The sequence below is a fragment of the Heteronotia binoei genome, chromosome 2, assembly GCF_032191835.1.
Source record: "Heteronotia binoei isolate CCM8104 ecotype False Entrance Well chromosome 2, APGP_CSIRO_Hbin_v1, whole genome shotgun sequence".
NCBI classification, from domain to species: domain Eukaryota; kingdom Metazoa; phylum Chordata; class Lepidosauria; order Squamata; family Gekkonidae; genus Heteronotia; species Heteronotia binoei.
Window position 1 is genome coordinate 36,303,133 of NC_083224.1, and position 27,681 is coordinate 36,330,813.

At 45.2% G+C, this 27,681-nt stretch overlaps 1 protein-coding gene across 4 annotated transcripts in view; it reads left to right on the top strand.

The window, feature by feature from the left end:
• Positions 1–27,681, top strand: part of NFATC2 (nuclear factor of activated T cells 2) — a 202,480-nt gene that overhangs the window by 18,755 nt on the left and 156,044 nt on the right. For 2 of the 4 annotated variants that reach the window (XM_060230782.1, XM_060230783.1), the window contains exons 1-3: positions 4,661–5,151; positions 24,232–25,267; positions 25,937–26,105. In XM_060230782.1, coding sequence (XP_060086765.1) covers positions 5,019–5,151; positions 24,232–25,267; positions 25,937–26,105 — 1,338 coding nt within the window. In that variant the 5' untranslated portion in view covers positions 4,661–5,018. Of the gene's footprint in view, positions 1–4,660; positions 5,152–24,231; positions 25,268–25,936; positions 26,106–27,681 lie in introns of those variants that run through there. The other 2 variants (XM_060230784.1, XM_060230785.1) reach the window with 2 other exon arrangements.

The window sequence follows — 27,681 nt, forward strand, 5'->3', positions numbered from 1 at the left end:
CCCTGCAGCTTAGTAAAAGGGGCTTTTAAGAAGGTGCCTGCAGGCTGCAGCGGAGGCCATGAGCGGTGGGGTGGGCACTCATACTCAGATAATTTCGACTGCCTAGGGGCCTCCACAGGGTTTAATCTGCTACTGCTTCTGTGCCATGACTAATGATCTGTGGCTAGCAGCAGCAACACAGTTGAGGTCCACAGGTTCCAATGCAGGCCCCATGCTTCCTGCAAAGTCAATGTCTGGGGGTTGGCTGACTCCTGTAGTGGGCTCCTGCCTTCCTCACTCTCCTATTCCAAGCAGTCACTTGGTCCCTCTGAAAGGACTTTCACTCAAACCATCCAAATTGTACCCTTCTTAGTGGACTGTAGGAAATCTACAGGCATTTGTCATCGATTGTAAGCTCCTCAGGGCAGGGACCTGTTTTCTTGCGCCCTGCAAAATGCTACACTCATTGCTAGGCGCCCTTTCTTTAAATGGTTAATAATTATTTAAAAGGGAACATGAAATTAAAAGCATCTAATTAACTGGAAGGGGGAACCCCTCTCAGGGTTTCAATGCAAAACAGACAGCTGCATTGGTAGGGAGAAGATAACCCCCTTTCCCCCAAAAGACGCCCCCCCCCTTTTTTAAAAGGCAGATCTTGGCAGTGAGGAAGAGCAGGATTTGGGATGGTTGAGCAGGTCTAGCCGTAGGTATTTGCTTCATCGACACATTCTTCTTACCGCTTCCACAGAATGTTCTTTCACTTCTCTTAAAGCTCTGCTAACGTCATGTCAGCTTTCCCAAAACTGATCTTCTTAACATTTCCTTCTCTTTACCATTTATTTCGCTGTAGGCACAACCCACAAGCACTCACTAGACCCTAAGGCATTAATGTGTGCAAGATCATATATATTGCCTAGTGACTTGTGGGATTTTCTCTCTCCTCAGACACCCCCCCCACCATTGCTCTTCTGTTAGTTTTAAACAGGGGTGTCAAACATGTGGCCTGGGGGCTGAATCAGGCCCCTGGAATGCTCCTATCAGGTCGCCAAGCAACCGATTATTGTTTGCTTCCTTCTCCCTCTCTCTTGCTTCCTTCTGCATTTCAGCTTACTTTGCAAGGCTTGCTCAATCGCACAGGAGTTATACAGCAAAACCTCTATTTTCTCCATTGGTTGAGGCACCTCTGCTTCCTAGTCCCCTGGGGAGGGAGGAAAAAGGCCAGAGCTTCCTTTGCCCAGTTCCTTGGATCTCATGGGAGAAATACAAAGAAAACGTGTTTAAGACCAACAAGTACTAATGTTTTAAGCATGTTTTATTTTAAGGTGTTTTTTTTTAAAAAAAAAATTAATTGTGTTTGTCTGTGTCCTTTAAAAAGTTTATATGTCTGCTACCTAATCTTAAATAGGTACACACACAGCCTGGCCCAAGCCAGCCCGGCCCAACAAAGTCTCATTTATGTCAGATCCGGCCCTCACAACAAATGACATCCCTGGTTAAAAAGATAGATTTGCAAAGTCTGTACCAGACTTTAAACAATTTGCTTAGGGAACAATTCTATGTTTTCCTGTTGCAGGGGACATCAACATGGATCTTGTGGCATTTTAAAGACGAACAGCATTTTATGCCAGCATAAGCTTTCCTCCACTAGGACCTGCTTTTGTTCTACATGCAAATGCAATGTGCATCTAAAGTATGGTATTTAAATCTGACTTTCCTCCCCAATGGGGATTCAAAGCAACATGCAAAATCATTCTACTGCTCTGTTTTATCCTTGCAAGAACAGCCCTGTGAGTATGTTAGGCTGAGAGAATATGACTGACCCAAGGTCACGCAGCAGGCTTCTCTGGCAAAGGGCAGATTTAAATCTGGGTCTCCTAGATCTTCCGGCTCTCTAACCTCTACACCACATTCAGGACTGGATTAACAATTAAACCAAGTAGGCACTGGTCTATGGGCCCCCATGCCTTTAGGGGCCCCAGGCTGGCTCCCCAACCCCCGGTTTCCCCCCTGCTTGCAGCCCTCCCAGCATGCACACGCAGCCAGCCTCTCATTGCCCGACTTGCCTGGTGCATCTGCTGCTGTCATTGTTACCAAGTTTGCTTCTCTCTGCCTCTCCCCCACAGCTTTGTCAAAGGGGCTTTTGAGAAGGTGCCTGCAGGCTACAGTGGGGACTACAGGCAGCAGGGTGGGTGCTCCAACTCTGAGATAATTTGTGAGGGGGGGCCCCCAAGATTTTGACTGCCTAGGAGCTTCCACAGGATTTAATCCAGCACTGACCACACTGGTTCTCAGTGGTCCCTAGTCTATCAGAAGTTCCACTGAAAACAAAAAGTTGGTAGTTTTTAAAGCACTATAGAACTGCTTAATATTAGGCAACAATGTCACAAAAATGTATGGGATCATTTTGACATGAATGTTTTAAAAAACATAACACCCTTTCCTATTCATTCTTATATTAAAATGCATCTCTTCCTTCTATGTTCAGTGCATGGCTTTCACAATTTCATGAGATCACAAGACATTTAAGCGTTTGTTTGGAATAGCAGGTAGAATGCCAGTGAAACTGTAAGCATTCTAAGAAAAGCAGCACAGAATCCCTTATACAGTAGCCAAGGATACTGGGTGTCAGACCCAGAGTCAAGGAAAAGACAGTTGATGTTCAAGATCTTTATTCCAGCTTCATGGGCATACACACGTGTTGTCAGAACTGACCTCTCTGTCAATTTCCCCAATTTATAAACCTTTGTCCTGACCGTTATAATTCAAGCCAAAGCGCGCCAAGCAAAAGCGGGGGTTTTGTGCGGGGTTTTTGCAAAACTCTCATCACTACAGATGCTCGCTATCAGTTCATGGTTCGCATCTCCTCTAGTCCTTGCCCTTGGTTACCTAGCAACTAGCCAATTCCCAGACATGCCGACAAGTTACAGTTATATCAAAGGCATAGCAAGCGTAACATAGCATGAAAGCACAGCCTAGCATTATACAATTGACAAGAGGAACAAGATGGAGGGACTCTTGACAGGACGGGAAAGGACCCCTTTAATGATTATTAATTGTGAATGGATTTTCTAAAAGTCCCTCCCACTTACTTATGCTGGAGTCCTTTTGATTTTATTTCGACTTTTATTTTTGACTGCAAGTGGATTTTCTTGGGTCACACGGCTGTATAGAGTTGTCTATTAGTGCAATGTTTTGATATGTGTGCATATAAAATCAACGAACTGATAACCATAACTGCTATAATCATGTATTTATGAGCCAGGCTTCAAACAAACCCTACCATCCAGCAAACTGGGAGATATCTAGAGATACCTGGAAGATCTATAGAGGATGGGAGGGAAGACAGATCCAAACAAAGACACTTTGCTACTTGTTGGGCTGGCTGAGTAGGGCCGGGCCATATGTGTATCTATTTAAGATTACTCGCTGATTAATAGTATCCTTTGCAATCTTGCAAGGAATCTTTGCAGCATCTCTGGAATGATGTAGTTGAGGGGCTCTAAGTGGCAAAATATCTTTGATTGGTCAGAACAGACAAAAGGAAATACTTATTTACACAGAGATTGATTAAAATCTCTACCACTGCTACCAGTGGATGCCGTGATGGCCACAGGAATAAACAGCTTTAATAGGGGATTAGATAAGATTCATGGAGAATAGCTGTCAGTGGCTACTAGCTAATGTGACTTAAAGGGAACCTCTCTGTTCAGAGGCACTAATTCCTCTGAATCCCAGAGCTGGGATGCAACACCAGGAGAAGGCCTCAGCCTTTATGCCCTATTGCTGGGCATCTAGAGGAACTGGTTGACTGCTGAGTGGGGCGGTATGCTGGACTAGAGGGACCACTGGTCTGATCTTTGGCTATAGCAAACGATTCTTACAAGTCTTGGGTTCTTGGATGTCTGAGAGAAAGGCAGGTTTTCAAATGTTTTAGATAAATAAATCTCTCATGTATTTTATGCGGGCACACCCCCCCCCCCTTTGAATACTAGCTCAATAGATGCAGTACAGCCGCATGCCCAAGCCAATCCATTTGAAAGACTACAATTCTCTCTCTTAGATCCACACACTTTCCCCATAACCAGCAAGGGAAGGCACCATTACAGGACACAGCCCCACATCACAACTTTGATATGGTAGCCAATATTTCCCCCCGTAGGGATCCTTTTCCTCTCACAGACACATGCCAGCAGAAGTCCCCCAGGCGAACCCATTCTTCAAGCTTTAACTGCTGGATTTCTGCAGCCGCTAAAAACCCAGAAGTCTCCGGCTTGCAATCTTATACACACGCACATTTAATTCAGAAGCCGGTCCTCTTGACTCCAGCGCACCTGACTTCGGATTTGATATCCCCCTTTGGCTCTCCAGACTCCCCTGTCCCCCACCACCTGCCCATCCACGCGTTTTAAAAACCGAGCCCCTTTTCCCTCCCCTGGCTGCTCTCTCCCTCTTCTTTCCCGCCTCTTTCCCTCGACTTGCGGCTCCTCTTCTCTCGGCCTGCCCTGCAGATCGGCCGGCGCTTAAGATCCCGGGTGGTTCACACGCAAACACACGCCTTCGCGCTGCGCTATCGTACTAGTGGGGGTGGGTAGCTCCTCCCTTTCCCCAAGGCAGCGCCCGCCTCCTAGCCGCAGGTGGCTGCAGAGAACAGGAAGTAGCTACTGCGCGTCTAGTTAATTTCACACTCTCGGTGCGAAGCTCTGGGCGCTTCGGCTGGGCGAGGACCGGAGGGAGGGAGATCCGATCCATCGTCCTCAGTGCACACACCTGGCTTGCAGGTTGCCTGGTTTTAGAGCGGTTGGACCCATCCTGGACGTACCTTGCTGCGAGGAGCGGCAAGATAATCCCGGCGCTCCAGTATCCCGGTTGCATTGAGAAGAGGGTGTTTTCTTTGAATAGGGGAAAGGGGACCACCGTTTAGATTTGTTTTTTTTTCCTTTTTAAAGAACCGCACGGCGAGGGCTCGGGCGACCTCTCTTCACCTTTGCCCCTTTGAACAATAAACCGAGAGGTTAAAAAAAAAAAAGGCAAGTTTCCCGATGGCCTCCAGTCCAACCGACTCGGACCTCAACCCTCAGCAGGGCGATCCTGATCCAAATCAAAACATCTGCTCCCAGGATGAGCTGGATTTCTCCATTTTATTTGATTATGACTATACCAACCCAGTTGCAGGTTTGTGCTGCCTCCTTGTTTTGATGTTTTGCCTGAAGTTTGCAACAATGGGCCTTTGGAAAGTGTCTCCAATAGATGCTCTGGGGATGGATTCACAGCTGCCCAGGGTTTCTGAATCACCTTTGGTTGGCATGAGGTGTAAATGCCTGGTTCTTGAGCATCTAGGTAGGAAATTAACCAAGCAAGAGGAGGGCTGGACTCTACTGTACAGGAAAGAGTTATTTCCTACAGTTAACCCTCAGAGGGCAGTAGGGGAACAGTAACAATGCTTTGCTGAAATCAGGTGGAAATCAGTTGTGTCTGTGAAATATTATGTCTTTCATCCGGGCATAGAAAGTTTGTACTATCTGTGTATCATCCAGAGTGATACAAGATCAAAAGTTCTGCGTGCTAAGTTCTGATCCGATAAGCCCATTGGATGGAGGGTGATAAGCCCTTTTTGGAACAGATAAAATATTGTTGCAGGCATCCTGGCGTGTTAAAATGCTGTTCACTTCCCTTTAAAAATAATGAAGACTTTTTTTAAAAAAAAGTGGTAACCTAAAATATAGCTTTTCAGCCCCACTGTACTATTGGTTTTTAGAGTAGTACAAGTCAATGGCACCTGTTGATTGTATTACAGGCAGCCGGCTTGTTGTGTGACAAAGTTCAGCTGCATGGTGCATGGTTGAGCTGCAGCCATAGAAATGGTAATAGCATTGTAATGGGCCATGGCTGCCATCTGTTCAAAGTCGCTTGAGTCGCTGAAGGTTAATGGTGGGGTTGGGTGGTTCTCTGCAGGAGGATATTGGTAGCTGAAAGACATATGTTAGTAAGCTGCTGGAGAGTGTTGAGCCTTTTCTTGAGTTAGAGCTGCTTCACACACATTTTCTAAAAGGGAAAGTACTTTGATATCCAGAGCAGGAACAGCTAGATTAAAATTCAGGGGTACCTTACAGGCCATCAAGATCTTTAGGGTATGGATCAGCACTCCCTTAGACTCAAATGTAGCTTCTCTACTCAAACCAACAAAGCTGCCCTCTGAAACTATCTGCAGAGCTTGGAAGCATATTAAATTGTTTGTGGCTACAAGTGTTTCTCGTCATTTCAGCACATCCTTTTCCCTTTATGGACTACTTGTCTTCCCAATAAGGGGATCTAAAGTGGCTCGCAATATTCTTCTCTCCCAGTTGTGTGGGAAAGATCATACACCAAGCAAGATGACTTTGAAGTCTTAAGAGCCTCCAGCTAGAGTGAAACACAGCAAGCTGCCTTTTATGGGGGAGGAGCAGGTAGTTATGGGTGACTGCTAAGGAGTCATCACTTTTACTGTAAAATGTATGAAGGGTGATGCATGTTCTACCTTCTACAAAAACTGTGAGTCCAGTTAATCTGAACATAATTGAATAGTGAATTCTGGGCTCTCATTTATACAATGCACTAAATCATTTGCCAGTCATTTAGTAGCAAGGCTTCTCCAGATGTTAGATATAGTGTAGGTCTTAATTGCTTTTATAAAAGGCACATGTCTTTTGGCAGTAAATCGCATAGAACGTATGGCTATAGCTCATAGGCAGAGCTTGGTAACAAAGCAGGGTCAGCCCTGGTTAGCACTTGGGCGGGAGTCCGCCAAGAAAGACCAGGGTTGCTATGCAAAGGTAGGCAATGGCAAACCACCTCTGCTTGTTTCTTGCTTTGAAAATCCCATAAGGTGTTGCCATGAACTGTTTGCAACTTGACCCTTCTTATTCCTCTTCCTCCTCCTCCTCCTACCAAGCAGTGGGAATACAGAGAACCACCCCACATCAGTTCATCTGAAAAGGCAGAAACAGGGAGTCCAAAATGGACACTAATAAATTCTACAGTTACATGTGTGCAAAATGTGTAATTGTAGTGGTTAAGTGCGCACCTGCTGGAATGGTCTTGGGCCAACCATAGCTTTTGTGGGAATTGTCCCTGAAAGGGCAGCTGCTGTAAGAGCTCTCTCAGCTCCACCTACCTCACAGGGTGTCTATTGTGGGAGGGGAAGGTAAAGGAGATTGTGACCGCTCTGAGATTCAAAGTATAGTGTGGGATATAAATCTTCTTCTTCTAATGCAAGTCAAGGTGGCTGGTTGTATATCAGCAAAGAACAAGGAGGCTTCAACTGAAAGTGTTTTCTCTTGGAGTATCTTCATAGCCATTAAGCCTGAAAGAGAACACCTCTAAAGATCCCACTGCCTACAGTCTGGGGACAAAGAATATTGTTTTATGTCTTTAAAAATTATATCCTGCCTTTCCTATTTAGCCCAAGTTACCCTGAAGAAGGCCAAGTCACAAGGTATTAAATTGTCACTGCATGACATTTTAGCAAAGCTATCCCAAAAGAGCATCACAGCATCAAACTGATTGCATGTCAAAACTAAGTCCTGTTCAGCTCAGCTCAAGACAGAAGAAAGTTTTAAAAGATCTAATAGGCTTATTTAAGGCCAGCAGTATGGATGCTTTCTAGAAGGCTTTTGGTAGCTTGTTCTGTAATACGGGGGCAATGGCTGAAAAACCATGAGAATAGATAGGAGCAGAGACTAGGTGGGAGCACGTTGAAAGGAAAAACTTTGCAAACTTGCTGAAGCCACTGAGCCTGACTAGTGTCCAGATGGGAGACCTCTGTGGAACCCACGGTACACATTCCCATTAGCTCCACAGTAGTAGCTACTTCTGAAGTGCTCAGGGGTTCTTTTAGGTCTCCAAGCATGGAGGTATCAGGATGTAGAAAAAAAATCTGTAGTTGGCCAGACATTCTTCCTAGTAGTACTAAGGAGATAGAATATCAAGACAACTACAACCAGAACTTTGATAGATGATGTCTTTCTGAATGTCTTTCCAACAACACTTTCCCTGAAATGGTCCAGAAGGCCCAAACTTTCACAGACAGGTATGGTGTTACTATTTTATCAGCATTTGAGGATCTAAAGACTCAGTAGAACAGGCTTCCTTGGGAGGTGGTGGACTCTCCTTCTTTGGAAGTTTTTAAACAGAGGCTAGATGGCCATCTGACAGCAATGCTGATTCTGTGAATGTAGGCAGATCGTGAGAAGGAGGACTGGAAGGGTTGCATCAGCGCTTAGTTCTTGTGACTGCTTCTTACGTGCCCAGGGAAATGCTGTTCGCCACTTTGGGGTCAAACAGCAATTTTTCTCTAGGCCAGTTTTGCAAGGATCCTGGATTTTTTTTTTTTTTGGCACCTGCTGGGCTTGGAGCAGGGGTGACTGGGTGTATGTATGGGGGGAGTGGAAGTACTTGTGAATTTCCTGCATTGTGCTGGAGGTTGGACTAGATGACCCTGGAGGTCCCTCCCCAACTTTATGATTCTGTGATTGTTTCTTTCTTGTGTCTCATTTCACCTTGTGATACAGGTCTGGTTCAAGATATTGCCACAGGAGCTGAGCTTGAGCCCTGCCCTTGGTGACACAGGCCCAGAAGGGGGTGCCAATCTCCTTCCTTGGTGCTGAAATGTGAGAGCACATAGAGCCCTTGCATTGCACTGGTGTCTTCCTCATTGTGCCCCCCTCCCTGCTCCCGCATCCCAATAGTCACTTGGCTGGCCTAGCAGGAAAACCGCTCTTGTTGCAATGGAATAGGATACACTTTTATCTAATGCTCTTATCTGAGTGTATGACATTGCTGAATGTTGTAGACAGAGAACGGTACACAGTGTTCACCACCACCTAGCGGAGGGTAGGTTTTCATGGGATTGTGTGGAACATAGTCAAGAGTCTAAACAAATAATTTAAACAGATTGGGTGAAGGTTTTGGGTGCAGGGTATAGCCCTGACCTGGATGGTCCATACCAGCCTGATCTCATCAGATCTTGGAAGCTCAGCAAAGTCAGCCCCTGGCTAGTGTTTGGACTGGAGCCCACCCAGGAAGCTGAGAATTGCTGCACAGAGCCAGGCCGTGGTAAACTACTGCAGTTTGCTTCTTACCTGGGAAACCCTACAGGGCCACTTTTTTTTGCCTTGCACTTTGAGGGCAGTTTCCACCACTATTGCAGGGGCTCAGCAGCCTTTTATAATTAAAGACTACCGCCAAGTCAGTGGCGACCCTGTATAAGAAAGCCCATTTGCATTACTGAAAATAGATAGATTCAGGTGGGCAGCTGTGTTGGTCTGAAGCAACAGAACAAAGTTTGAGTCCAGTGGCACCTTGAAGACCAACAAAGTTTAATTCCGGTTAATTCTGAAGAAGTGTGCATGCACACAAAAGCTTATACCCAGAAATAAACTTTGTTGGTCTTAAAGGTGTCATGGGACTCAAACTGACTATTGCTGACTATGGACATGTTGATTAATCGTCTCTAAACTTTCCACAGCCCAAGCAGTGATTGTTGCGAGTCCTTTATTATAAAATGGTACATGCGAGGTCTCACAACGAATAGCATATATACACAGGGACACCCTGTGTGACTGTTTTAGCGTGTTGACATAGACCTGTGTTCTGCATTGTTGTTGTTGTGGATTAAGGGACTCTTCCTTCTCCCTTTTGATTACTGACAGTAGATGCTATAACTGAAATGTGCTTTTCGATAACTTCTGAGGCTCTGATTACTTCCAGCATACTTATTTTAAGTGCCCTACTTGGATTAAATACTATTAATTTCAGAGCCAAGTAAGTTGATGAGGCGCCCAGCCTGCAAATGCTAGAAGGACATTGTTATTTATTTAGATAATGTGTCTACTGCTTCTCTGGAGACTTGTTTGAGGTGGCTCAATTAGTTTTGAACATGTGCCTGTTCCAAACGCAACGGCTGGTTGTACCATTCTTTGGCCTTTGATGTCAATAGTTTCAGAAGGATGTAATTCTGCTTAGACCACACAGTGAGATTTCCTTATGGATACACCTTTAATTGGAGTTATAGAGTCTCTTGAATGCTACACTCCTAAACTGGGAATTCCCCTCCCCTGACCAATGGTAATTGTAGTTGCTAATTTATATTTTGGTGATGGCCTAAATCAGGGGTAGCCAAACTTATTTAATATAAGAGTCACACAGAATAAACATCAGATGTTTGAGAGTCGCAAGAGGGAGGGAGGAAGGAAAGCAGGAGGGCAAATAGACGGAGTGGGAGAGGTGGTAAGAAAATAACTTTAGCTTTAAATGCATTCTCCAAGCTGCCTGCTGGCTTGGCTTGGAGAAGCGATTTAAAAACAGAAATGCCTTCTCCAAGCCAGCCAATGGGGCAGTGGGGGCTTCAAAAACCACACAATATGAGTGCAAAAGCCACACCACACCCAATTTATTCAGGCCCACCCCTGGCCCGAACAAATTGTTCTAATATGTTTCACAGTTGTAGTACAGTGTTTCATCTAAGCAATAAACTCAGCTGAGTCTCAGCTGAACTCTGAGAAAGTTAGGATTTATAGCTGATTCTGTATTTATATCGGGATGGGAGAGACATGTTTTTATTTATATTGGGACGGGGGAGACACAGAAAAAATTATCTAGGGGAGCATTTGTTTTTCAGCCATAGAATGCCTGTTCTGCACACAGATAGTCTTGGGCCCAGTTCCTGGGATATTGAGCTTTTAACGCCCTTCCCCCTCAAAAAACACCTAACCTCAGACTGAAAGCAGGAAATTGGGAGTTGCTGCTAGTCAAGAGCAGGCTGTGCTGAAATAAATAGACCACTAGTTTGATTCCATAGAAGGCAGTTTCACGTACAATTTTTTAAAAAATTCTTTAAATAGTGTTGGTTTAAATAGTAGGGTTGCCAACTCCAGCCTGGAAGAGTGTTGGACATTGGGGGCAGGTGGGTGGAGGAGGGGGAGCTCAGCAGATAGAATGTCACGGGGTCTGTCTTCCACAGCTGCTGTTTCCTTTGCCCTTGTAATTCCCATAGATCCCCAGGCCCCACTTGGAGGCTGGTAAACCTAGTTCTGAGATGTTATGAGATGAAAAGAAAAATAGCTGCAAGGCATACCTGGCTAGAATAGGGTGCTTGCTTTGTTTTTCTTTGAAACTTAGCTGTAATATCTTTACAAGCAGGGTTGCCAGTCTCCAAGAGGTAGCTGAAGATCTCCTGGGATTGCCACTGATCTCCAGGTGGCCAACAGACCCAGAGAAAATGGCCACTATGGAGAAGTCTATGGCATTATATCACACTGAAGTCACTCTTTCGAAACCCCACTGTCCTCAGGCTCCACCCCCAGAATCTCTAGGTATTTCCCAAACCAGAGTAGGCAACTGTATTTACAAGCAAAACAATCATGTTAGCAAAATGGAGATCTAAAACAGAGTTGCACTCTTCTAAGCCTGCTGACTTCAGTGAAATTAGACGAATTTCATGGTTTAGGACTGCACCGTTGGAAGTTTCACTGGAAATCCCCTACCTTAGTCTCTTTGCTGAACTGACCGTGTAGCTATGGGCCTACCCGGCAGGTGAATTGCGTGTGTTTATATAGACACAATGATTGCATGTAAATGGATGGGAAAAGCTATAACTCTTCATCTTCTCTAATGCTGCACAGTGTATGTATTTGAAGCGAACTGGAAGGACACTCCGGAGGTCGTTTTCCTAGCAATGGATGTAATTAATTCTGTGTATTTTCAATGTGGGAATAATTAGTTGAAGAGAGATCATAACAAAATTTGTAATCTGGAGGACATTCCTTGTCTTGCAAAAGACACCATTCTGAGTCTGCAAGCAATCCTGTGTGCATCAGTAATCTTTAATGTACTAAAGATTAAAGCATGTTTACAAAGGAATGGATTTTAAAAGGAGAGGGAGGGCTAGGGAGGAGAGCTTTAGCCCATATGTCTAAGTGGGCCTGGCAGTTGTGGAAAAAAACGTGGTGCTAAAAGGTGTCTCCAAACTGAATCTAGCAAAACTTCCCCTTTTGAATTTCTGCTGGAAATGTAATGATACTGCCAGGGCTTTTTTTTGTAGAAAAAGCCCAACAGGAACTCATTTGCATATTAAACCACACACCCTGACATCACCATTGTTTCATACAGGGCTTTTTTGTAGGAAAAGCCCAGCAGGAACTCATTTGCGTCTTAGGCCACACCCCTTAACACCAAGCCAGCCGGAACTCTGTTCCTGTGCGTTCCTGCTCAAAAAAAAGCCCTGGATACTGCTGTGTTGAAGACTTTGGAATGCCTTTTTCCCCTTCAAATTCTAAGACTGTCCAAAGAGCTTTCATAAATCATGGGGAGGTAGTGGACTAACTAATCTGGTCCTTTCTACTGTATAATAATAATACAATAATACAAAACTAATATGTGTGTTAGGACTGTGAGATCTCAGAAGCTAAGCAGGGTCAGCCTTGGCTAGTATTTGGAAAGGAGACCACCAAGGAATACCAGGGGTGTGATGCCAAGGAAGCAGATGGCAAACTGCCTCTGGAGGCCTCTTGCCTTGAAAACCCTATGGGGTCACCATAAGTCAGCCGTGGCTTAGCTTCATCCCAAAAAGGATTGATCCAGCCAGTTGGGTAGCAAGCAGAACTATGCCTATAGCAGCAAAAACATAAGTCCAGTTGCTCAAGAGAGAGCTGTGTTTCTCGGAAGCTTATGCTACAATAAAATTTGTTTGTCTTAAAGATGCAACTGGACTCTTTGCTGTTTTTGCAGCAACAGACTAACATGGCTAACTCCTCTGAATCTGTGTCTTTCTGTGTGACCTTGGGCCTGTTACACACTCTCAACCTAATCTACCTCCCAGGATTGTTGTGAGGATGAAATGAAGGAGAAAAGACAGATGCAAGGGGAGAAAGGCAGGCTGTAAATAATGATAATAAATAACTATTTATCAAATTTATATCCTGCTCTCCCCTGATAGGCTCAGGGTGGCTAACAACAGTTTAAAAACATTAAACTATCAACCCAATGTAGTGTTCTGGGTTGAAACAAGCAAATAAACCCAATCTATCTGATAAACTGGGATGTGAAATTGTATAGTATAACCCAGTCTCACCAGATTTTGGAAGCTAAACAGGATTAGTACTTGGAAGGGAGACCAACAAGGAAGACTCTATGGTGGAAAAGCAGCTGCAAACTACCTCTGCTTGATCATTTGCCTTGAAAACTCCAAGAGGTTGCCATATGTCAACTGCAACTTGACAGCATTATGCACTCTTTCACACAAGCATTGCCATAGGAGGTGGTGGCAGCTACAAGCATAGCATAGATTGCCCTTTGGGGGTGGGGTGTTAGAGTGTGGGATAATCCTACAGTTTCTGTACCTTTCTACAGGTTCTTTTCAGTTTAACTGCAGTTTTCTGACACCCCAAACAAGCAGTGTTCTAATCAAATTGGCTTGCAGAATAAACTCTTGATGATGTTTTTTAAATACTCCTGTTGGTGGAGCAAGTGTTGCCAGTTTCCAGGTGGGGCCTGGAGATATCCTGGACTTACAGTTATCTTCAGACTTCATACATCAGTTCCCCTGGAGAAAATGGCTATTATGGAGGGTGGACTGTATGCTGTTATACCTTGTTGAGGTCCCTGTCCAAATGCAGCCCTCCCCAGGATTCAAACCTACCCCCCCCCCCCAAAAAAAATATCCAGGTATCAGATTTACCAACCTAATGGAGAGTAAACTGGGAAGATCAGAAAAATTATTTGAAGCTCTCAAAAGGAATGTGAGAAACTGGGAAGCTGAAGTTTGCTGGAGTGTTGAATTACGTCAGCACTTCAGGGAAGAACTGAAGGCAAACTAGTTTGAGCTAAGAAACAGCCCATGATGTTTCCTAGAATTAACCATGGTTACCAATATCTTGCATTTATCTGAACTCCTGTTTCTGTTAAAGAAAAGATATCTAACATGAACATCTGACTTTTGGGGCTTTTTTTTGTCTTGACTTCTAAACAATGTTCATTTTGCATAGCAATGTGTAGGTTAGTTAAATGTTTCTAAATGCAACATACGATTATGGCCTCAAAGAATATCTTTGCAATACTTTTGAAACACCATTAGGGAATATTTATTTATCTGCCTCATTTATACCAGACCTTTTCTGCAGCAAGGACCAAGGCAGCTTTGGGATGGGAGGGTCATTAGCAGGTCTGTGGTGCCTTACAGTCCACTTTCCAAGCAGCCATCTTCTCCTCCATTTTAGCCTCACAAACAACCCTGTGAGGTAAGTTAGGCTGTGAGTGCCCACCACCACACAGACTCTCGTTAGACACATTGTCTAAATGAAGTCATGAGTGCACGCCTGCAAATAATTTCACACTTCTCGATGATCGGCTTATTTCAGATCTTTAATTATATCCCTCCTTTCCACAATGCCCAAGGCGTCTTATGACATATAACCATACATGGTGAAAAACATAGCTGAAACACATAGCATACGACAAGTTAAAACTGCAATATGTATCTCTACCAGCTGCCAATCGGAGACATTATTTATTTCCACCAAATGGGGATAGAAAGAATTTCATTTTGTACCATTTAAGGAAGAGAGTGTGTGGGAGCTTTCCAAAGCATACTCAGCAGGCTCTTCCTGACTGTGGGTGTGGCCACTGAAATTAAGTGTTTATAGGCTGCTACAGATGAGTGGACCTCCCAAATAGGACTTGATGACCTCAGTTGGCTTATGGGATCATATGGGGGAAAATAGCCCAGTAAATATGTGAATCTCAGATAGGGTTGCCAGTCTGCATGTGGGGTGTGGAAATCTCCCAGAATTACAACAGATGACCCAACCACAGTGATTAGTTCTCCTGGTGAAAATGGCTGCTTGGAGAGTGGACTGTAAGGCACCACAGACCTGCTCCCATCCCAAACTCTGCCCTCTCCAAGCTCCACCCCCAAATCACCTGGAATTTCCCAACTGGTAATGGACAGACCTAGTCCCAGGCTGTGAAAGGCTTTAAACAGCAACCAGCTCCCAGAATTGTGCTCAGAAAGGCAACCAGTGAAGTTTTAGAAGCACATGTGTAATATGGTCATACTGGTGTGAACCAATATTCCCTTAAAACTGTGGAGTCCTGTGACCAAAAAGTCTACGTTGTGAGCTACTGGCATTAAAGTTGTGAGAGAGTGATTTGGCTACTGCATAAATTAGTTTGCTCTGGGGTCATCCTTCCTGAGCTAAGACAAAAATGTGTGAGCTGGAGGCTAAAAAAATGTGAGCTAGCTCACACTAACTCAGTTTAGAAGAAACACCAGTGTGAGCTGGTCAATCATCTAGGGGAAGCATTCTGTACCAAACTGTAAGTTCTGAAAAGTATGCAAGCGCAGCTCCTAGGATTGCCAATCCCCAGTTGGGGGCAGGAGATCCCCTGGTTTGGAGGCCCTCCCCCTGCTTCAGGGCCATCAGAAAGTAAGGGGGGGGGGAATATCTGCTGGGCACTCCATTATTCCCTATGGAAACCGATTCCCACAGGGTATAATGGAGAATTGATCCACAGATATCTGGGGCTCTGGAGCTGCTTTTTGAGGTAGGGACAGCAAACTTTTAGTATAGCATCTGGTGTCTCTCTTCAAAACACCGTCCAAGTTTCGAAAAGATTGGACCAGGGAGTCCAATTCTATGAGCCCCAAAAGAAGGTGCCCCTATTTTTCATTATTTCCAGCAGAGGAAAGGCATTTAAAAGGTGTGCAGTCCCTTTAAATGTGACAGCCAAAAATCCCTTTGGAGTTCAATTATGCTTGTCATAATCTTGCTCTTGGCTCCACCCCCAAAGTCCCCAGATATTTCTTGAATTGGACCTGGCAAGCCTAGCAGCCCCACATGTAATGATTTTCCTTAAATCAGGTCATAATGCTTTTTAATCCTGGGCAGTTGATTGCAATGTAAACTACTGACTCCTATAAGCAGGAATTCTTGCTAAAATCACAAATTCTGGAAGAGTACCAACAACAGTACCCTTGTGTGTCTGTGTGTTTCTTAGTTGCCTTTGTTCTACATGGCGTGCTTTCTCTGGTTTGTGATGGATTACACATGACTGTTGGTTGTGGTGTCTCTAATTTCATGCTAATTGTCGTTGGCAAGAGCACATTTAGCAGAAGCTGCAGAAGCTGCTTCTACCAGGAAGGCTTTCAGAAAACCAGCTTCTGTGTCGCAACACGTAGGGATGCTGGCTGGTCCCTCTCTGTCTCCCAAAGGCTCATTCCCCAAACCCACAAAAGTCACCACCAAGCCAAGTGAGGCTGGCTGGATTGGCAATGGAGGACTTGCTAATTACGTGCCTGGTCTTGGTGGTGGTGAAATCTGGACTGGTTGGTCTAAGTTGGAGCCAGGTTAGGGAACTGAATCTTAGCAGGAGGAATGGTGGCGTTCACAGTCACCTTGCTTTCTACGCATCCTGTAGTAGAGTCTCAATGCCACGTTTGTGCCATCACAACCGTTCCCATGGCTGCAGACTGTGATGTCACCAACACATGGAATGTGGCCGAACTGACTTGGACAGTGATTCTATCCTCTTCTCTCCAAATCCATGAAGCAGGGCTGGGATTTGGAGAGGTGATGTACCTCCAAGAAAAACCTAAGTGTTATAGGAAGGGATGTCAATGATTCAGCGAGTAGCGCCTTCCTTCCAAGTTAGTATTGGGCCAGTGTTGACGAGTGTCTCCAGGAAGTTTGTTGCTTTGCTGCAGTGTGGTCGTCTGCAGGGAGGACATCAATAGGAGGCATTCATTGCCTGTCTCTGATCACCTGAATCGTTTTGCATTCATGCAAAACTTCCCTGGGGGTAAAACCACCATCGCAATAACTGCCACAAAAGGGTAAACTGATGATGCCTTTTCCCTTTTGCTTATTAAAATAGATAAGTAAAAGGAATTGGGTGGGGTGGCTCATGTTCTACCCGAAGGCTGCCTTAAAGCTGACGATGGCTTCTCCCATACAGATGACACTTCTGTTTTGCACAGGAAGGAAATAGGGCAAATGAGTGGGTTGTAGTAGATATCAGACCTGAACTCTACCTAGAAGCTAAAATGACTAAACTGAGGCTATCATCTTTTGGTCATATTATGAGAAGACAAGAGTTGCTGGGAAAGAGAATGATGCTAGGAAAAGTTGATGGCAGCAGAAAAAGAGGAAGACCCAACGTGAGGTGGGTTAACTCATTCAAGGAAGCCACAGCCCTTTGTTGGCAAGACCCAAGCAAGGCTGTTAACCATAGGATGTTTTGGAGGTCATTAATTCATAGGGTCGCCATAAGCCAGAAGTGACACTTGACAGCGTTTGACACACACTTAGGAGTAACTTGTGAAGAGACTCTAGCTGGCAGAATAATGGACAACTCTAGGGTTTGGGCCAGCATCCCTAACCATGTGCCTGTAGGTCATTTTGGAATTTTTGAGAGTGGTTAGTGAGTGCCGCCACAACATGGCTGCCATAGATTGCAGCTGATCCCTCAGAAATGGTTGCCAGAGGAGCTGGGTCCAATTGCAAAGTGTTGGATGGTTCCAATTCAAAAGTTATCCTATGACAGAGGTAGCTGTTTTGAAGTGGATGCTCTTAGAAGACCCAAAGAGTCATGGACTCTTTTGAAACACCTGTACCAATAAGGTAGAAGAAAGCCAGGATAGGCTGGTTGCTTTGGGGAACAGATGATTTGAGGAAGAAGGAAGCAGGCAGTGGGATGAAGAAGAGACTGGATTTATACCCCACCTTTCACTTGAAGTCTCAGAGTGGCGTGTAATCTTCTTTCCCTTCCTTCCCCCACAACACACACCCTGTGAGGTAGATGGGGCTGTGAGAGCTGTGACAGAAACTGCTCTTGAGAACTGTGACAGAAACTGCTCTTGAGAGAACAGCTCAGAAAGAACTTGTGGCTGACCCAAGGTCACTGAAGCAGGTGCATGTGGAAAACTGGGAAATCAAACCCAGTTCTTCCAGGTTGGAGTCTGCGCACTTAACCAATACACCAAACTGGATACACAATGATGGGTACTGTGTTGCGGGATCCTTGGCTTAGGCCATAATCCTTCTCCAGACTTGATAAGAGTCACTTTCCATGATGCCTATGATAAGATGCTGAATGAATTGTGCTTATGGTTTGATCAAGTCTCAATGAGTTGTGATATTGGAAGGTGTGAGGTCCTCCGTTCTGGAAATTTAGTACCAAACCAGGATTTCAAACGAGAGTTTACAGTTCCTTTATCAACCATGGTTTGAAATAATGGTGGTCTGTTGTGAATTCCCATCCCAAGATGCAGTTTATTGAGTAGCATTAACCCTTGCAGAGACATGGCCACAGAGACAAGAATACAGAAAGGATGTTCTCCCCACTGGGAGGAAGCAAGAAGCAGACCTACTGAGGTTTGCACATGATGGGAACAGGTTATGTCTGGTAGACTTAATGGGGTTTAAACAAATAAGAGTTTATTGTGATGTGGGAATGCAGCCCAAGAATCTCTTCCAGGTGTGCAAACTTTTAAAAGAGATTTTCATTTTTTTTTTAATTTCCTTTGTGAGCCATCACCTGGTATGGATTATTATCACAAGTACGTGTATACAGATAAATGTCCACAAAAGTTAACCAGTCTGCCATCCTAAGCATGTATTTGAAAATATAGCCTTATCTCCTGGGTAAAGGATTTAGAGTTGTGTTTCTCATCATAATATAATTCTGTTTGTGTAGCCAGTTGGTCGTACATGGATTTATCTCCTTTTCTCCACAAGGGCCTCCAATTACAAAGTAAATTGGGCAAGGAATTATGGTGCTTCTAGTCCACCCTAGTAATTCTGAGTCCAGAACGAGACAGTGTTAATTATTCAGGGCTGATCAGGAATAACAAGCTGTGATCTTATATATGTGGCACCTGATCCTCTTGGGCTAAATAATTTACACCAATTCTCTGGGGCTGAATAATTTAGACACAAGCTAGCTAACAGCTCTGCAGAGCTCTCCACTTACCCTGTAAATATTTTCTGCAGATAGCTGACTCACAGAGAAAGAGGGAAACTGATTGTTAGGCAAAGCAAAATTAAAGCATCCCCAACACAGGAGATTCATGCAGTGCTACTGTTAATGGTGGTGTGCCAAGCATCAGATCACAGAATCTCAGAGTTGGAAGGGGCCATAAAAGTCATCTAGTCAATCCCCTGCTCAATGCAGGGTTAGTTTAGAGCAGGGTTTCCCAAACTCCCCCCCCCCCCGCCACGTGGCCCAGTTATTTTTACACTTCTCCTTGAATGCCCACTAAAATTTGGGAGAGGAGCCAGGAGACTTTGGGAATGGAGCCGAGAGACAGGATATGATGTACAAACAAGCCTAAAACTCTTGCAATATTTTGTTTAAGAAAGGTAGGAGAATAGTGGGATTTTGTAATGCAATTTTAAAAATAAAACATCAAGAAAAAGCACAAGGACCACACGGCAGAAAGCTAAAAATATAAAATGCTCTCAGCCTGGGAAAAAATGAAATGGCAGGGCATTTCAAGCTTCTCCTCCCCCTGGTCTACTCAGATTAGCAATGGCAAGGAAGGAAGGAAGGAAAAGACTGACTGACAGAAAAAGAGAGAAAGTGAGAAAGAAAAGAAAACATGAAATGGCAGCCTGGGAAAAAATGAAATGGCAGGGCATTTCAAGCTTCTCCTCCCCCTGGTCTACTCAGATTAGCAATGGCAAGGAAGGAAGGAAGGAAGGAAGGAAGGAAGGAAGGAAGGAAGGAAGGAAGGAAGGAAGGAAGGAAGGAAGGAAGGAAGGAAGGAAGGAAGACAGGAAAAGACTGACTGACAGAAAAAGAGAGAAAGTGAGAAAGAAAAGAAAACATGAAATGGCAGCCTGGGAAAAAATGAAATGGCAGGGCATTTCAAACTTCTCCCCCCTCCCCCCTGCTCTACTCAGATTAGCAATGGCAAGGAAGGAAGGAAGGAAGGAGGAGAAGAAGACAGGGAAAAGACTGACTGACAAAAAGAAAGAATGAATGAATTAATTAAAGGGAGGGAGGGAGGAGAGAGAGTCGGAAACAAATAGAGAAAAAAAGAAAAAAAGAGAAAGGAAATAGGAAGGAAGGAAACAGGAGGGAAGGAGTGAAAGAAAGGAGAGACAAAAGGAAGGAAGAAAGAGAAAAAGGAAAAGAAAATGGGAAGAAGAAGATATTGGATTTATATTTCGCCCTCTGCTCAAGAGTCTCAGAGTGGCTCACAATCTCCTTTATCTTCCTCCCCCACAACAAACACCCTGTGAGGTGCGTAGGGCTGAGAGGCTTTCACAGCAGCTGCCCTTTCAAGGACAACCTCTTCCAGAGCTATGGCTGACCCAAGGCCATTCCAGCAGCTGCAAGTGGAGGAGTGGGGAATCAAACCTGGTTCTCCCAGATAAGAGTCTGCACACTTAACCACTACACCAAACTGGATTCAAAGAAATGAGATGGGAGCAACTCACCTTTAAAACTGCTCACTCTCATTGTGCAGCTGACTCTCCTGCTGCCTCCTCCCTCCCTTCCCCACCTCAGGTCAATTTCAGACTGTGTAAAGCCCCCCCCCCCCCCGGGATTGCCTGATCGGTGGGAAATCAGCGCTGAGCTCACTCAGCGCTGGGCCAAGCTGGTGGCAGCTCAAAGGGACCACAGTTGAAGAGGGCGTGCGGCTGCTCCCTCCCCCGCACTTCCTGGATGGGAAGGAAGTGTGAGGGAGGGAGCAGCCATGCGCCCTTTGCAGCCGCAGTCTGTTCAAGCTGCTGCCAGCTTAGCCCAGCGCTGAGTGAGCTCAGGGCTGATTTCCCACCGATCAGGCGATTGCGGGGGGTGGGGCTTTATGCAGCCTGAAATTGACCCGCGGTGGGGAAGGGAGGAAGAAGGAGGCTATAGGGGGTGATGCCATGGGGGGCGGCATGGGGGGCACAATGTGGGGGGAGGCATGGGGGGGTGGTCAGGGGACAGGAGACCCCGCGGCCCAGCATTGAGGCCTCCATGGCTGGCCCGGTGCCGGGTCACGACCCTGCCATTGGGAAATGCCGGCCTAGAGCATCCCTGACAACTATAAAATATGTGCCAAACTATTATATGGTGCCTCAATTTGGATTTCCGCCCTTAATGACACAGTTGAAAGAGTACAATCTAAATTTCTTAGGAAAATTTTAGGGCTTCCAGCTTGTGTACCTTATGCAGCAATATGCCTTGAGACAAACCAGAGATGTTTAGCCACAAAGGCATGGATTTTAACTTTCAAATTTTGGCTGCGTCTTCATTTCAGAAGCGGGCCTAATAGCCTCATTGCACATATCCTGCACAAATCTTATCTTTCTGATTGGCTGATCCACATTGAAGAGAAAATCACATCAATGGGGCTTAGCATCCATGATCTGACCCTTTTTTCAGAGAAGCATGCTTTTGTCACAATTAAACAGATTAATTGACATGGAGACTCAAGACCTTAGAAATCTCGCTTCTGCGTGTTGCTCTCCCATGCAATAGGGGATTCCTTTTAGTGGCTCACTTACAGAGTATTTTTCTTGTTTGATTGACCCCCATATTCGAAGGGCGTTTATGTTAGCCCGTTTTAATGTGCTTCCTTCTGCCACGCTATACGGGAGGTTTAAAAAATACCATTCTCTGATAGGCTATGCCCCTGTGGGCTGAAGGAAACTGAAGGAATAGAGCATGTACTTTTATCCTGTAGATTCTGCTGTGATTTATGTGCATCCTATCTGGATCCTATATTGCAATCCCTGGAGGGTAAATCTGATGAAAATAAGATAGTAAGCTTACTAGCCTCAAATAAGGCTGAAACCATCAAAGTGGTGGCAAATTGCTTTTACTGTGCTTATAAGAGAAGTCTATTTAGAATGTTTAATTAATCATTTTTTCCCCCTGCTTCCTTGATTTGATACTGTTGTTGTTATGCCAGTAAAGGTTCTGTGTGACTGTGACTGCATCCCTGACAAGTGTTTGTTCAGCCACTGCTTAAAGATGGGGAGCTCACTACCTCCCTAGGTAGCTGATGACACTGTTGAACAACTTACTGTAAAAAAAAACTTTTTCCTAATACCTTCCTGCCCTTAATTTAGATCCAGTATTGTGAGACCTCTCCTCTGCTGCCAACAGGAACAGCTCCCTTCCCTCCTCTAGGTGACAGCCCTTCACATACTTAGAGACTATCATGTCACTCCCCCCTCAACCGTCTCTTCTCCAGACTGAATAGACATATGAGAGAGTGCAAGTATTTGGGGCCCCTGGTACCAGTGCGCCATGGGCAGTAGCTTCCTTTGCCCATTGGATAAAATGGCTCTGGTCACATTTTCTGGATTCTCAGTTCTTAGCTGCCATTTCTTACAAAGATTTCTCTTTTCTGAAACAAAACTACTCTCTGTGCAAATTTCAGTGTTATTTCTGTAACTTCGAAATAAGCTGTTTACTAAGCAAAACTGCAAATATTTCACAACCTAGTTGTGTAATTGACACTTGTTTTGGAACATCAAGGAAAACCAAAATGAAAGAGAATACAATGAAGGTAAAAGATGATGTCTGGGAGGGGGAGGATCAGAAAAGAAAGAGTTCAATAAGCCAAGTCACAACTGACTCGTAGTCACCCTGTGAGTTTCACCTCGTGGGGTTTTCAAGGAAAGAGATGAACAGAGGTGGTTTGCCATTGACTTCCTCTTCATAGCAGTCCCAGTTTCCCGTGGTGGTCTCCCATCCTACTTAGCTTCCACAGTTCTGATGAGATTGAGCTAGTCAGGGCTATCAGAGCTGCTACTCAAATACTGCATACTGATATTGAATCCACACATGCCTATGTGATCTTCAGCCAGTCACACTCTCTCTCAGTCTAACCTACACAAACACATGAAGTTGCCTTACACTGAATCAGATCTTTGGTCCATCAAGGTCTACTCTGTCTGGCTTTAGCTCTCCAGCATCTCAGGTGGAAGTCTTCCACATCACCTACCACCTGATCCTTTTAGCTGGAGATGCCAGGGATTGAACCTGGGACCTTCTGTGTGCCAAGTAGATGCTCATAACATTGAGCCACGACCCCTCCCAACTACCTCACAAGCTTTTGAGGATAAAAGAGAGGAGTGAAGAAAGATGTTAGCTGGCTTGAGTCCCCGGGATATAAATATCTCAATATATCACTAAATATATTTCTCTCCTACATTCAGCAATGACATAGGATTTTTTAACAGCTTGTAATTTTTACCAACATGGTCCAATACCAAGATATAACCAAACACATGTAAGAGTTCCATGGTTGTATCATTTTAAATAAATGAGTCTTGTTCGTGTTTTAGGCAAAAAAAGATTGGCAGCTGTTCCTTGGGATTTTTTTTGGGGGGGGGAGGGAGTTTGCAGTGTGTGTGTGTTTATGCCTGTGTTTGGAAGTCATGACAACCTCTAGTGACTTCTACTAGGGCATGGAGGACATTCAGAGAAGTGGCTTGATACAACCTGCCCCTGCCTCTGGACTCTTGTATTCCAAGGGCGTCTCCCATCCAAGTACTTGCCAGGGTCAGCTTTGCTTAGCTTCCAAGATATGATGAGATTGAGCTTGCCTGGTCAGGGCTGGCAATTGCTCCTTGTTGTGTGTTGGTGGTCATGGTGTGTGTCCACGCCTATATATTTCAGAAGTCAATAGGGCAGAAGTCCACAATATGGTACCCATAGGTGCCAAGTGTCCACCAACACTGTCCTGGTGCCCACCAACACTGTTTTTGGTGCTTGCCAAGTGTTTGTAGAAAATGGGTGGGGTCAGATGGAGCTTTTCCCTGGCAAGGCTTCTGATTGTTGCTTTGGTAGCAACTATCACCACAGCACAAGGATCTCCACTGAAGGTAAGCTGTGGCAGCCGTTTTGTGACTGACTGTGGTGCAAGGTCGTTGTCTCCAGGCACAAAGTGGAGGTATTCTTGCACCTGTGACAGTCATTTTTGGATGTGCCCACCACACTGTGTCAGAATTCCAAAGGTGCCCACAGGCTCATAAAGGTTGGCGACCCGTGCAGTGGGCCGGCTGGTTAGTAACAGGGCTGCTGTGAATGAATAGAGGATTCATCCTTAGAGGTAGTACATGAGATACCTTCTGGGTGGAATCAGCCCATGTATTTAAGGATATTGCAACTTTATGTTTTCCTAATCCACTATCGCTAATGCCTTCTTATTAACCCATGATTGCTCGGCTTCTGCAGTGGTATGTCTAGTCTTAAAAGCCGCCCTTCTTTTTCCAGAAGAACCGACTCCTTCACATAAAATCATCAGCCCACCCTCTGGAGTTGCATACCCTCATGATGATGTCTCGGACTATGGCCTCAAGCCGTACAGCCCCTTCGCTCTGTCTAGCCTTTCAGCAGATCCCATGGTCAGATACGGACAGCCAGATAGCCTAGGGTCGAAATGCTACTCGGACCCTGTCAAGGCTGCCGGTCCCCCTACCTTGAGCCCTAGGATTGAGATAACACCATCTTTTGAACTGATTCACTCGGGGGGGCCCTTCTACAGCAGAGACGCAGATCTCTTGGTAGAGCATCAGTCCAGCTCCGCTACTGCTAGCCCAAGGTTTACCCTGCCTGTCCCCAGCTTTGAGAGCTACCGAGAACCGCTGTGCCTGAGCCCTCCTAGCAGTGGCTCCTCTGCAAGCTTCATTTCAGAGACAAATTTCTCTCCTTACACCTCACCATGCGTTTCACCAAATAATGGCCCTAGTGATGACCTTTGTCCACAATTTCAAAACACCCATGCTCATTATTCCCCTAGAACCTCGCCAATAATGTCTCCACAAGCAACCATCGTGGAGGATACCTGCTTGGGGCCACGTTCACCATCGCCACGTCCCAACTCAAGGTCGTCGTCTCCAGGTGCAAAGCGGAGGTATTCTTGCACTGAGCTCTACGGGAGTCAGCAGCCTTCCACTTCTCCACGGCAATCGAGGACCCCTTCTCCACAGGCCTCTCCCCAGATCCCCTTGAGGGACGACGGGTCTTCAGTCACTTACACCCAGTTGACCAGCTCTTCTAGCCTCATGGATGCAATGAGCAGCCTCACCACCGACCCCTCCTGTGGAGTTCCCACAAAAATATGGAAAACCAGCCCCGATCCTTCGCAGATGTCTCCTCACAAACCCAGCATGTCGTGTCATGTGCTTCAGCCTATTGAATACATTGGTCCTTGTGAGCAAGATGATCGGCGAAACCCACCACCTGAATCAATCTTGTTAGTACCACCATCTTGGCCAAAGCAGCTGATGCCGGCAATACCCATCTGCAGGTAAGCTGCATGTCTCATGTTCACTTGTATGCATTTTTGGGCATTTGATCCTCTATGCATATGTAGATTGTTCATACACAGTGGTGGTTTTGCAGGACTGGTCCTACATTGTCTGGCACCCTAGGCAAGGCTAATTTCTGGCACACACACACACCCTGCACTAAGCACATAAGAGAAGCCATGTTGATTCAGGCCAATGGCCCATCTAGTCCAACACTCTGTGTCACACAGTGGCCAAAAAACCCAGGTGCCATGAGGAGGTCCATCAGTGGGACCAGGACACTAGAAGACCTCTCACTGTCCAGGGCAGACCTCAAGTAAAGCTTTGTGTCAGCAATGATTGTAGTCCAGTTTTTTTGTAGCAGGAATTCTTTGCATATTAGACCACACCCCTCTTATGTAGCCAATCCTCCAAGAGCTTACAGGGCTCTTAGTATAGGCCTATTGTAAACTCTTAGAGGATTGGCTACATCAGGAGGGTGTGGCCTAATATGCAAAGGAGTTCCTGCTACAAAACAGCCCTGTATGTAGGCAATCATAAAAATGTTGTCTTGAAGGAGTTTCCAAGTCCTAGCCTTGATGGTATGTTGTGTGTGTGGTGGGACTTTTTCAAAAAACTAACCTGTATTTTATAACAGTGTGTACATGGATTTCTCTTTTCTGGGCCAGCATTCCAGTGCAGTCCCTCCCACCGCTTGAATGGCCTCTAGTCAGCCATTCTGGCTCTTACGAACTACAGATTGAAGTGCAGCCAAAGCCCCACCATCGTGCCCATTATGAGACAGAAGGGAGTCGCGGGGCAGTCAAAGCACCAACAGGAGGGCACCCTGTGGTCCAGGTAAGAGATTTTCTTAGAGCAGATAAACAGTGGAAGCCCCTAAAAGGAGCTGCCTCCCTTACTCTGGTATGATACTAACTCTTTTCTAGAAACTGGTGGCTCAGTGGTAGAGCATCTGCTTGGTAAGCAGAAGGTCCCAGGTTCAATCCCTGGCATCTCCAACTAAAAAGGGTCCAGGCAAATAGGCGTGAAAAACCTCAGCTTGAGACCCTGGAGAGCTGCTGCCTGTCTAAGTAGACAATACTGACTTTGATAGACTGAAGGTCTGATTCAGTAGACGGCGGCTTCATATGTTCATGAACATACAATGGAAGTTGTGGTTTGGGTCTTTACAGAGCCAGATGCCTTGGTCTATCTAGGTTGTTGACTGCCTATTCTAGTTGTACATATGACATAGGATACTGGTGAAGCTAATGCTCTGTGTGATTGCTGAAAGCTACTGTGTTCCATTTGTAAGAAACTTGGTTGAGACACTAATTGAGAAAGGACGGAGCTCTTGAGAAAGACATGAAACTGTTTATATTTGAAAAGCAAGTTGGGCTCAGGGATCCTTCTCTCCTATTTGGAAGCTTGTCTCTTGTTCAAGAGAAGTCCCATTGGCTAGTGGAAGAAAGGAGGAAAGCCCTCTTTATGGGGCTATATTTGTAGAACACCTGTTTTTGGACTGAAAAGGTTTTTCACCATTCATGGATTGTAACTTCATCTAATTCGTTTGATTATTCTACACTGTAATTTACAGATGTTTGTTGAAAATTGCATGGTCTTTTCATTGTTTTTGTCCAAAGTAGACCAGACAAGCTCCTTCCCTCCCCAGTTTGCATGCATAACACTTTGCATTGGAGGTAGTAACATTGCAGTGGTCAGCATCTCTCCAGAAATCTGTATACTTTTTCTGAGGCTTGGTGCCATAAACCTCGTGGTTGTTATAATCTCTTCCACTCCTGCAATACTTTCTTTATGTGATGCCAATGTGAAACCTTTTCATTGGTGAGAGTTGGGAGTGTAATAAAAGATCAGGTGGGTCAGCTGAAGCACATTATGGAGCTGATGCTTATTTTCAGGAAGACACTCAATGTCCTGCTATAAAGTTTATGTCATTGTAAAGAGATTTGGGACAGGTTAATTGGGTTTGTGACTTCATAGGGGAAAGGTGAATGAGTTCAAAGCAAGAAGGTCTCGTGAGTTGAACGGGAGCAATGTATTGCTTTTAAGAAGAGGTTTTTATACCCTGCTTTCCTCTACCTTAAAGACTCTCAAAGTAGTTTGCAATCTCCTCCCTCTCCCCACAGCAGTTACTTTGTGAGGCAGGTGGGGCTGAGAGAGTTCTGAGAGAACTGTGACTGGCCCAAGGACTGGCCCAACTCAGAGGCTTCATGTGGAGGAGGAGTGGGGAATCAAACCTGGTTGTCCAGATTAGAGTCTATACCACGCTGGCAATATTTAGGGGTTGGATGAACTCTGATTTGGCCACATTCCAACACTTTATTTCTGTTAACTCAAGATGCTTCTTCCTGGTACATGTACCTATAGCCCCTTGGTAGTATTGGAGGAGACGTTTCCATTTTGCCTTCCTTCA